An 11,784-nucleotide genomic window follows, 5' to 3' on the forward strand; every position below is an offset into this window, starting at 1 on the left:
CTTTTCAGTCACGCGCCATAAGGGCAGCACAAACATAACAACGGCACAGAGGCCACGGCAGGCCTCGGCGAGGCTCTAAGTTCGCTTAGGAAGTGGTACACGATACATGTACATAGGAAGATATATATAGTAGTGGTAGGCTGCATATCGTTTCGACGAGAGGACAGCGTAAATGAAACACACACACACACACAGACTGTAACCATGATATTGCTCCCGATCAGCCACTGTGGGGCCCGAAGGCAGCGGTCAGCGGAGCAAGCACTCAGATCTATAAATATAGAACTAGCGCAAATCTGCCTTACCTATCTTTTACACCTAAGGCTTTCTAATAGCATCTTAGATAAGGTAAAGATTCGAGATTTCCTACTTACTCACTTCGCTACTATATATTAGTATCACTATTATTAAAGGTCTTAAAAAAGAAAGTTGGAAGCTAAGAGGCTGCTATTAAGAATGTTCTAAAACGAGACAAATTCATTTGTGACCTAGGCTAGGTTATATAAGATTAACCGCTTATAGGATAGAGATATTAACTTTAAAAGACGCGTGGATAAAATAGTATTGCCTATATACTACACATCCTTTTTAGGGCTAGAACCTATTTTAAGAAATATCCTAGCGACTTATAGGAAGACTTCTAGTCTATCAAATATAGTTAATACGGGGGTAGATATTATAGCAATACGCTTCAAGCCGTATCGGTTAGAGGCCACAAAGAGGTGGTATAAATACTACTAGATCAAGGTGCTAGTGTGAACGCCCGGGGTGGATACTATAGCAATGCACTTTAAGTAGCGTCATTTGGAAGCTATAAAGAGGTGGTGCAAATGCTACTAGATCAAGGTGCCGATGTGAACGCCCAGGGTAGAGAGCATAGCAATGCACTTCAAGCTGCATTAAATGAAGACCAAAAAGAGGTGATACAAATGCTACTAAATCAAGGTGCCGATGTGAACGCCCAGGGTGGATACTATGGCAATGCACCTCAAGATGCAAATATTAGCACAGAGTCGTGTTAGAATTCAGTTTTGAGAATGTAATAGATACATTAACGCCAGATTCGCCCGCTAACTAACTTTTCGGCCGCGCTTATTTGTATACGATAATAAATGTAGCAGAAAATGGGTCATATTGATATTTCGCCTTCAAGCTGCCAAATGATGTGGTGTATGTAACTTTGCATCGATGTACTGTATGGAACATGTTGGAGGAATATCATTCATCCGGAAATATTAGTACATGGACCGGTGGGGCTCTTATTAGGGTTCGGGAGACGATCAAATAGTGTAGGCGGTGACACCGATTTCCGAAAAGTACTGTACGACAAGAGCGCTTGGGTCGGAGACCTGAAAAATATAGCAGAAAGTGGACATGCCACGGGCCTGTCTAAAAAGAGCAGGGTGAAATGAATTCTTTGCAGTAGACTTGGGGGGGGGGTGCCTGGGTATTAGGAAATGCGCGTGATTTGGAGTGGAGACTGTTGTCTAGCCAATAATATTCAATCAACACCCTACTTGTTCTAACAAGAAAATGAATGAATGAATTCGTTTATTTATTATTCTCGACCATGCTCTACTCGAATTTCTGAGACAACCAATTACTTGGTTTAGTCACCGGCTGCAAGTTTGCTTGCCCGTTGACCCTCATGTTTTCTCCATTCATCGGCTAGTCGATGCATGCTGTTTCGTTTATTCTACTGATGTGTCGTGGAACGCATCGTCTAATCAACTCTTAAATAACCGTTGCAATTTATCGTTCATCAACAATTCTCTCTTCAAACGGTGTCTTTATACCATATTTTTGCCCAGTTAACCACCTCTTCTTTCTACTGCCCGCACTTATTGCCCGCATTTCAATATGTATTCCTAATATTGATTAATCATTCCGGATCCCATATTCTATGTCGCGGGTGAGACCTCCCATTCCTGGGATCATGTTCGACCCCAGATCCATGGCGTGGTTCCTAGGTGCGTTATTGTTTGCTCCCAGGAGTAAAAATCATAGTTCCCAGAGGACCGGCAGCTCCGGGGGTGAACTGTATAGCTCCGGGGGACGAGAAGTGGTATCCTGGGAGCTTGGGTTACTACCCTTGAGAACAATCAATAGTGTGTCTAAGAGCATGGAATATGGGACTGGATATCATCTAGCACCGGTCCCGATCTCACTGAATTTTAAGATCAAGAAGGCGGCCCAAACGCCACCGCTATATAAGGCGCAGCAAAATATGTACTGAGTCTTGAGTCTTGTCTAGAAATATAAAGTCCGACTTGTGATCACTGGGCCGTATAGTTAGTTACCTGCTGACTCATCGTATTAATAATGTTAGACACCTGGTCAATCAGGAATAAATATTCTCGTTGCTTGAGCAAAGCCCTGATCTCCTGTAAGATCCAAGGCTCGATCCATGGATTTTTGTAGTTCAGAGAGAGGCTCTCCCTATTTATACTTCTCATCGCACCTCGTGACCTGGAAAGCACAAATTTACTACTAAGAGCATATTCTCCGTTAGGCCCTGTTTCCTTCTCGAATGCGATGTGACTAACATGTCATCCCTTGGGCTCTTTACAGGATCAGGGTAACGGGGAGACGTTTCTTGTCTTATGATTTGATTCAACGGATTATAACAAGTCTTTTCCAACCATAGCCAGGCTGGCCCAAAGGACTTGATGCTAGGCATCTTTGCCGGTGGCTCATGGCGATTCTCTTGCGGCTCTCTCAGGCATCAGATTCTAACGTTACATTTGGGCTTATGTTCAATACCAAAATCCAGTCATATACCTTCACTTCCACTAACAACTTGGCTCACCGACAATTCGAAAGAGATTTCAGAAGCCTGAGATCCTAAGCATTCTGGAAAGACATCACACCCATCACACTTACATATCAGAAACGTTCAGATGAGCTACGTGGCTCCTATGAACGAGCTCGCTGCAGAAGGATTTGGAATTGATAATGTTTGTCAGATGGCGCTTGCAACCTGATTGTCGTTGGCTTCGGCCTGAAATCAAGTCAGTGCGCTTGCATCTCTGGGGAGTTACTTGGATATCGAGCCCGCAGAATGCTTTTATTAGAACTTATCTCTCAGAATACCAGTCTCATGGGCCATGCAGTCACATAACGGGGGCTTGATCGTGACCTGGGGCTAAAATAACGTCGAACAGGGCATCAGTCAGATCGATAAGTGCATCACGGGCCGACGGGATTATCCGCTTGACAAATACCTCAAATGATGTCAAGAACACCTTGAGTGCCTCATGCTGTGCAGGTTTGGTGTCCAATGAGACGTTTCGAGTCGCGGAGCAGGATCAGAAGAGCATCAAATGACTGGGCACTGAGGGCACCCCGAGTGACATGGGCTGAGATCGCTTTCCCCATGGTTTAATTCCTTTTTCTCTTATCGTTACACTCTTCTCAGGCTAATTATGGACGATGTTCTGATTCTTTTGCCCAGCGGTTTCATGGCCCTCTGCACATCAGTCCTACGAATGGCCGGTGACAGTTCGGTCTTTCCCCGCTTTAGATGTACCATTAGATGTACCATTCTCCAAGGTTTTCTTTCGTATTTGAATCGGATTCAGTATATCCTGGCTCCAAGATTACAATGAAACCAGTTGGAAGGTTAATCGCATGAATCTTTCTTTTATTCTCAAGACATACTATTCGTGGAGTAGCCATATCAAGGTGAGTCCTGGTTGAAGCAAACCCGGCTCCCAACTATTCTCACAGCGCAAGACCAGCCTAACGCAATCCACAATGAAGATCGATCGTCAAATTTCAGCCAGATTGCAACCTTCTAGTGCGTTCGGCCCAACTAAGTGCATACAATGTCAATATACTCCGTGATAGTAGACTCTCACCCGGGTTAATTGTCAACATTTTGTGTACTTAGAGCGCCTACTTGCAGGTTTTCCTTTCGGGGGCTTCCCTCGTGGACGAATGAGATCTCGCCCCAGTCACACAGCACACTACAATCATGATTAACTTGAGCCGTTGAAATCCTGGCTCGATGGAAAAATTCTTCACATTGAGGCTGACATGCATGAACTGACTCGTGTAGTTCGTGTATCGGAATATCACATCAAATAGCCTCCCTCCATCTCCAAGTACGAAACAAGAACCCTGGTCATTCTGGGCGCCGACGGCCAGTACATAGAGTGTTTGAAGATGTCTCTTCTATACCGACTATTCCTTGCGAATTATCATGCGCAAACTGCTCTTTTGTTGATTCCATGTACTCGGGCGCATCTTTCCGTGAGCAGCCAAAGGATGTCTATAAATACTTGATTTCTCTCCATGAAATGACAGCAAGTTCAAGCCTGGCAGTCTATCAACTCTCTTTATTTTTTGGTATACTCTCAGTTCACAGATTTAATCGGTTTATGGACTATACGATCATATCATTCTCTATTCATCAACTGTCTCAAGTCATTTCCTCTCTGATCTGACCACTCCACGAATATTTTCCCACCATGTCACACATTACTAGTACTAGGATTGACCATCAAGGTCTGCGTGCAAGCGATCTTCACCCCGTTGATCAGCTTGAAGATGCTCTTCGTGCTAGGCTTGGCAAAGATATACCGATTACGTATATTCCAAGTGCAGGCAATGGTGCCATCACGCTTGACAATGAGCTCGCGGGAAATAATATCTCGCAAGATGTGCATGTTACCAGTGATGTTACCACCACCCCTGCAAGCCTCTACATGTATATCTTCAGACCTTCAGACCGGGGCAGAATCGCAAGTCTCATTCGGCACCATTTCCGTGTTGAAAGATTTACTCAGAGTCATACATACGATGAACTTGAAGAAGTTGGCTCGCATACCACCCAATCAGTAGCCGACGCATACTTCATCAACTTTTATCATGCTCCGGGCACAGAAGGGCCACATCCTCCATGGCAAGGCCTTGTGAAAGTCGAAGTCATTAGTGAATCGCCGTGGAATGTGAAATTCAATCCATATCTTGGCGAGCGTCGTTACCTCGATATCCGGAGTTACTGGCAATCCCGGGCCGATGATATTGACGATATGTATTTTGCGCAGACAAGGGGAAGCCTGGAAGATATCAATAATGTGCTCAAAACACAGTTGACTCGGAGAAGTGACTCCTGCCAGTGGCATGCTCAAAAGATACCCCAGTCAGCTAAGATTCTGGAGATGTTCTTGAAGGCTCATAATTGTTATTCTCCGAAGGATTTGATCTCTATGGTTCAGTATCATCTTGTGTCTGTACATGAGAGTACTTATTCGAATGTCGAAAGAGAATATGGCGTGGATTGCTTGCCCCTTGGTATCTTCATCATCGATCGTCTGCTGCTCGAGGAAAGCGAAACCGGAATACAAGATTGGGGCATCGGTTTCGCTGATGATAGTATCCATAAGGCTCAAAACGAGTCGGAAGCTTACCTATATAAGCTTAAAATACTTTTCAGCACCATGGCCTGGCTTGGAGAGTTGTTTGATTTGGAATGTTTCGGGCAAATTTTCGATGCCGTATTGAATGTAAAAATTCAACGAGAACGCGTCAAAAAGCTTTTTGTGTGGCTTGGGATGCCCAAGCAAGCTTTTCTTTCCGGTGGATTACCGCTGCGAGAACCTGAAGCGACCGATGCTAGCAACCTCAACAGGCTTTGGCACTGGCTTCATCAACTAAACTATCGCCAAGTCAAGTTTGCTTTGGCGATCTCTAGGAGCGGCTTGATCAGAGAGAGGAAAGATGCAATAGGTTACATATCAGACCTGTCTATGAAGTACCTCTCAATGCCTACTGGTACTAGTACTAGTAGGGACCAGCCTGAGATTGTGTACCAGATCGCTGGGTACTAAGGGTACTTACTAGTAAGGCACCGGTAAAGACTCGGTGTCCAGCGGATGCATGTTGAAACGCCAACTGGACAGTACCAGACTCAATTTTCTATCCCGTCTTTTGATTGGCTTAGAATGTTTTCTTTCTTTCTTTCTTTCCTTTTTTTTCTTCTGATTAAGTGCATTTCTTAGTACGTTAAATCTCTTATCCAAATTTGCAGAATGAATCAATGCGCTCGAACCGACTCGGAAACCTGAAGTTCGTTTTGGTATATATATGACGGAGAGGGGGGGATCCGGAGGCTTCCTGCATTCCTAATTACTAGTAATACTTAGTAGTAAGATTGGCTACCTGAAAGTCCCGAGCCTGTTGTCGACAAACGTCCACATGTTTCCCTGCGTGAGTTCCAAGGTTTGTCTTCAGCTGCATAATAACTGCCACTTACCAGACGCAAGGCGAAGAGAGCCTGAAGGATCGATCGATAGCGTAGAAAACTGAATCTAGCTGAGGTCCAGACCCGCCGGGCCCCCATAATTCGGCCCCATTTTGCGTCACAAACGAATACCCGCTTTCCCCACTGGCAGCTCTTGCAAATTAGCTCTCACTTGGCCCAAAGGGTCGCATTTCACATCTCAAATCGTAGCGAATCTTAGGAAAAAGGCCAGGATCATGTTTAAGTTGTTGAGGAAGGCCTCAAATTCGGGTCAGGGCCTGCAAGACGGGGAACTTTGTACAGGCTCTCAGAGGGGCTGTGATGCTCAAATGAGTCGATCTGTCATTTCCGCCAATATGCAGCTAGCTGCCTAGCTTCCAAGAAAGTCTGTCGCGAGACCGCCCCAATCAAAAGCCAAGGAGAGACGTAAGTAGGTAAGAGGCAAGATAGATAGCTTGAACAGAAGAGTCAGAAAAGCATTGAGGATATCGAAGGCTGGACTGCTATCCTTGTATTTGATAAATGCAATAATCAAACACGATCATGTTCTCGCGGTCGGGTTGAGTTTATCGTAGGCCTGGACAGAGGACAGATGATGTGGGTGGGTGTAGCTCTTTCGCAGATCTGAGGGCTAATCAAACCCGACCTTTTGTCCACCCAGCAACAAGCTGAATCCCGGGAATCGATTAGCTCTAAGGACTGCGAACTTTTGTCACCCATGGGCGGAAAACAGGCTGTAACTGCAGATTTTGCCTAGGACCTGAGGAGTTTTCAGTCTGGCTCACACAAATCTTTTTTGTGTGCCCCCTTTTTGTTGCTCTTCCTCCCATTGAGCCAAATTACACTTCCCGGCCCCGCCATGTGTGAGAGCAAACCAGGTATGGCAGCAAGACGCAAAGCTTTGACAGAAAATTGCTAACTCGAAAGTCTCCAGTGCCTTATTGGTTCGACTTGTGCCGAAATGTTGATCGAGTTCTCAAATCAAGGAAGGTGAAAGATAGCGTGTCACAAGGGGAGAAGAAGACTTGGCTGGAAGCGGCTCAAATGGCCCGCGAAGACGGCGACAATGGATACCACGTCACAATTCGAGTCGTCGAGTGGTGCATTTGGTGCGATCAAGAAGGGAGGAAATGGAAGTTTAGAGAGCCTCGTTACACATGGACGGACTTCCAAAAATCCCCTTGGTACAAGTGGATCGGTAGGGCTGATATACTGAGCGTGTGGAGACCCCGGACGATGCTGATAAATATACCACCCAGACGTCAACAGTGCCAATGAATTCCCCTGATTCCAGCTAGTGTAGCGGTTTTGTTACCCAGGTTGCATCAAGCGCGGCCATCTCTCTTCGTGAGTTCCGCTGGTCGGCATTAGTATGGGTGTTCACTGATGAATTCGGATAGTTTTGCCCATCGAGCGGGAAAAAAAAACCATCAAAACAAGTCGTGCATCTATTCTTTGAAGACAGATGAAGAAAAGCTCGCTGGGCTATCGAGGGTTGATGGTAGTCGAGGATGAGGGATGGAAGTCTTGGATGCCAGGTGGGGGAAAGATGCAGGTTGAACAGCAAGAAACCATGTCACTTGAAATGGAAGGTTGCAGGGCAAAGTAAGTTCAGGAATTTCAAATTGTACCAGGATCATCCTGCTCAGATGCCGGGTACAGCCGATCTCGTGCATGATCGTAGCCAAGTACTTAGTTGTACCCCGCCGCATATTGAATACATGTGTTCATCTCGTCAATCGCCTTAACTCAGCTTCTAGTCATCGTTGAAAATGACTTCTCGTAAATCACTCCGCCTGATCTTGGCTCCAACGCTCTCGCCGAACCTGAGGGTATGGTTGAGCTACCATGTCTACCTTAACACGTGGCCTATTTGTGTCTGGTACTAGTTCGTGGTACAAGGAAGGGGGGATGCAATTGTCACCCATACCCACTCCTTCTGAGCGAATGAGGTCTCGTCATGCCGAGGTAGTTCAATAGACGGGCCAAATATCGTCCTTAGTAGCCCTTTCTTCGGCATGGCCGAAGACCACTAGTACAGTATCACATCACACACGGGCCTATCATCAGCCTATTTATCAAATTAATATCCACTTCACGGTCCATCACACCAAGCCAAGGGCTCTGAACGATTTGGGCCGCAATTTCCGTTCCTTGGTTTCATACGGCTTGAAGCACCCTCAGATGTGACAAGATGAACACATATTTCCATGATCGTGTCAAAGCAGCTTCAACTCGACATGTTGCTAGTCCGTGTGTATCCAAGGAATACCCAACGCGCACATACTTCTGCCTCTTCCAGATAAGACTGGTCATTTCTGCTTCACATAAAGTAGCCTCTGTTTGGCAGAATCGATAGCCCATAGGGTGCCGGTGGGCGAGCCTAGCCCCCAACCCTACTTGTCTGACCCTACTTGGCCATACGCATGTCCTGCATGTGAATTGTCTTCCTTTCACTATTATGCGAATACTCGGCTCATTTATAGGCTGAAAGTCAAAGAACTATGTATCTGTGACCAGACCTTCGAATCATGTTATCGCCTAGGGATGGGGTCTACTGAATGTCCTCAATTTCATAAACTTCTCAATGCAATCAAACCCTCCCCTTTTTATCATAAATAGAGGTTTATTGGGGTCGGTCTATCTAACGGCTTGCCCTATACTCCTGAGGACTTGCCCAGGTGTTTCTCTCGGAACCACTGCGCGACCTCTGCCGTCTGCAAGAATTCTACCTCCCCCTTCGTTCAAAGTCTTTCACCCATCGCAAAAACCTCTCCGGCATGCCTTTTATATGAGCCAAGACACTCGTGTCCGGATGTATCGAACATCGACATAGCCTTGAGAAATTTCGCAATGCGGTAGGAACTGCATCGGCGTCATGTCCTCCATATAGTAGTTACACGGAACATAGACAAGTGGTCCTCTATCAGGGGGCGAGGAAGTCTCCTTGATCAGGTGCACCCGGTAGCCGCTGGCTTGGAAAAGTCGATAGGCTCAAGGGGAGGGCGTTTCGGGGCCCAGAAGGGCTGGCAATCATGGTCTGTTAGAGAAGCATCTATTCAGAAGTTAGAAGTCAGCTAACGTCTGCAATCTTTTGGTGCAGGGGTCAAATCATATACCGTACTCGAATCCAAACTCCTCCAGCAAGTCAAGCGTCGTTTCCCGGAGCTGATATAAGGGTGAACGGTACCCGCGCGGAGACTTGCCTACCAGGTTCTGCATGATCGAGAAACATTTCTCTAGCACGTCGCGTTCTTGCTCGGATGTGAGCTGCTAGGCGCCTTCGTGCGCATATCCGTGAAGACCGATCTCAGCCCCTGAGGCGACGACCTGCTGGATCTCGTCGGGGAAACTTTCGACGGAGTGGCTTGGAATAAACCAAGTGCATCGGTTGGCGATGTCGAGTTTCTTCAGCATGCGAAGCAGTCGGAGGACACCCACGCGTGCCGCAAAGAAACCAGAGGAGTAGTCGGCCAGGTTGTTGTCGGGGTGAGAATCTGCAAAATCGGGTAAGTTCTCTTACATATCACTCAATCGCATCCAGCACTTACTTGTCCCAATTCCCTCTATTACCAACGCCCTATAGTGGAAAAACAAGCGTCCTAATACGACCAACAAGCAAGGTCAAAGTCGAGGCCTTGTCATTCCATATTCTATAAATCACTCCTTTAGCGGCCTGCCTAAGCAAGAGATGCAACTGTCTACAGACGGTTTGATAACGTACCTTTGGTAGGCTCTCTTTGAGCATAGCTTGACCTGCATCGGCACCGAGATGATATACGGGCTCTTGGGTCGGATATTCTTGGCCTGCTGCATATGCTTGGCATCTGAGACTTCTTTCTCGCCATGGCCTCCTAGAGGATACTCTGTCTCATATTGCCTGATTTCCACGAGGAGGGCCGCATATTCGGGACTTTTTTTCCAGTACCATTCAAACTCTTGAGGAGTGCGTGGAACCAAATCCTCCATACCCTCTCGTGCTTTGCGTTCCTGTGGGTTCGTGATTGACGTGATGAAGTCTCCTGTAGTCTGGCGAGGAGGGTTTTACCAGCATCGTAGTAAAATACTTTTCTGCCCGGCTACAACAGCCGTAGTAAATTTCACGGCCTTCGTAGAGAACTATCACCTTATCAAAGACATTGTAGATGGCTTGGGATGCTTGGTAGGTTGCTACAGCATGGCAGCTACCCATCAGACCAGCGGAAATTCGCAGCGCTTTAACAAATTCTAGAGCGCTAGCAGCGTCAAGTCCTCTTGTGCTGTTATCCCAAGCAGCAATCGGAGCTCTCGCGACTAGATATCCCGTGAGAATAAGTTAGCTATTGCCGGACCTCCATTAGTGTGAAAATGGGTTCCTCTTACGCGCCATCTCCGCAATGCTGTGGGGTGATCGAGTTAGAATTATGACTATCCAAATATAATGAAGCCAAGAACAGCATTCATACCTCACACGCTTCCTCTCTACCAGACACCCCTCGAATATAATCATTACCAACTGCATCCTCTTAATCAGCCGTCATGTAGAATGGTGATACTGAAAGTCATTTGACTTACCTCTGGTATTGTATGTGTGGGAAAGACCCAGCACTGCCATAGCAACTTGACTAGTCTCTTTTATGAAATCACTTCTAGAGACCCCTGAAAGCCTTTGAGATAGCGTTCTCGCCGAGGCAGCAAACTCCAAGGTTTCACCAACGGTCAAGTGAGGAAAATACTTGTCCACTTCCTGGTTGTACACACATTCACCCTTGAATTCTTTGTGCATTTTCTCTCTGGATATTCCATTGTAGTGGATGTTTGAATCCGGATGAATCTCCAGTCCATGTAGCTCACCACATATGGTTTTTTGGAAGGTCGAACAGCCGCTGCCGGGCCGACCTAGCACCATGAGCATCTCGCCGCTCTTCAAGACTCCATCAAAGTCACGCAGGATTTGCCTTTAGGGCGCTGAATGTGTCAGCCTTTGTAGCTTTGGGTCCGAAAAGGTGCAAGTAGCACTGAATCCACGGTGCTTTGTAATTGTAGCGCTGTGCCAGATCCGGACACACTCGGGTTTTTGAAAACGACGCCTGCGTGTTGACGGGTAACCCCCTGTTCATCGAGCTGGTTCAGCCTTCGTTTGGCCCATTTGTAAGGCTCAAACTTGGCGGTTGTGGGGTTTATAGCCGGGTCATCTTCCGTGATAGAGACCAAGGTCCTTTCCTGGGCCCCCTGGCTCCACTGAGCTTAGGAAACGGAGGTTGCAATCTGCGAAAGGACTGCCTCATCCTCGCCGGTGATCGGACTGAAAATTCGAGGCGGCTCCTTTTGGTTTGAACGTTTCAATCTAAGCTTAGTTGCAGACGAATTAATTTCGCCCTCTTCGGGACAAGACTGAGGTGAAGGCATATCGGGACCGTTCACGTGCTGAGTTGATAAAGACGATAAATCCTTTGTCAATGCCGTGTAGGTTGATGTCAAAATGCAAGGCACTTGCAGATGTGAAAATATATATTCCCCGAACATTGCAGTATACCACCCTCGCCAGTTTTTATATA

At 46.6% G+C, this 11,784-nt stretch overlaps 4 protein-coding genes across 4 annotated transcripts; 2 read left to right on the plus strand and 2 right to left on the minus strand.

The window, feature by feature from the left end:
* Window positions 1–4,472: 4,472 nt before the first annotated feature.
* N7471_001738 (RelA/SpoT) lies at window positions 4,473–5,834 on the plus strand (the record flags this gene model as incomplete). The annotated part of the gene is made up of 1 exon (XM_057274459.1): window positions 4,473–5,834. The coding sequence occupies one exon, from the start codon at window positions 4,473–4,475 to the stop codon at window positions 5,832–5,834; it is 1,362 nt and encodes a 453-aa protein (XP_057142638.1).
* Window positions 5,835–6,341: 507 nt separating this feature from the next.
* N7471_001739 (uncharacterized protein) lies at window positions 6,342–7,971 on the plus strand. The gene is made up of 4 exons (XM_057274460.1): window positions 6,342–7,125; window positions 7,182–7,445; window positions 7,507–7,594; window positions 7,648–7,971. Exons 1-3 carry the CDS (start codon window positions 7,107–7,109, stop codon window positions 7,533–7,535), a joined length of 312 nt encoding a protein of 103 aa, XP_057142639.1. The 5' UTR covers window positions 6,342–7,106; the 3' UTR covers window positions 7,536–7,594; window positions 7,648–7,971.
* Window positions 7,972–9,198: 1,227 nt separating this feature from the next.
* On the minus strand, window positions 9,199–9,469 carry N7471_001740 (peptidoglycan deacetylase; the record flags this gene model as incomplete). Its single annotated transcript, XM_057274461.1, has 2 exons — window positions 9,199–9,302; window positions 9,367–9,469. 2 exons carry the CDS (start codon window positions 9,467–9,469, stop codon window positions 9,199–9,201), a joined length of 207 nt encoding a protein of 68 aa, XP_057142640.1.
* A 51-nt stretch (window positions 9,470–9,520) lies between these two features.
* On the minus strand, window positions 9,521–10,063 carry N7471_001741 (polysaccharide deacetylase family protein; the record flags this gene model as incomplete). The annotated part of the gene is made up of 3 exons (XM_057274462.1): window positions 9,521–9,744; window positions 9,799–9,827; window positions 9,972–10,063. The coding sequence occupies 3 exons, from the start codon at window positions 10,061–10,063 to the stop codon at window positions 9,521–9,523; spliced, it is 345 nt and encodes a 114-aa protein (XP_057142641.1).
* Between the last annotated feature and the right edge of the window lie 1,721 nt (window positions 10,064–11,784).

This window comes from Penicillium samsonianum (genome assembly GCF_028829775.1).
Source record: "Penicillium samsonianum strain IBT 33392 chromosome Unknown utg000001l_segment0_segment0, whole genome shotgun sequence".
Taxonomy (NCBI): domain Eukaryota; kingdom Fungi; phylum Ascomycota; class Eurotiomycetes; order Eurotiales; family Aspergillaceae; genus Penicillium; species Penicillium samsonianum.

What these genes read in the sequence shown, in the direction of transcription:
- N7471_001739 (XM_057274460.1), top strand. An exon ending in CCCTTGGTACAAGTGGATCG is followed by an intron (nt 7,446 to 7,506) that starts GTAGGGCTGATA and finishes TATACCACCCAG; the next exon opens with ACGTCAACAGTGCCAATGAA.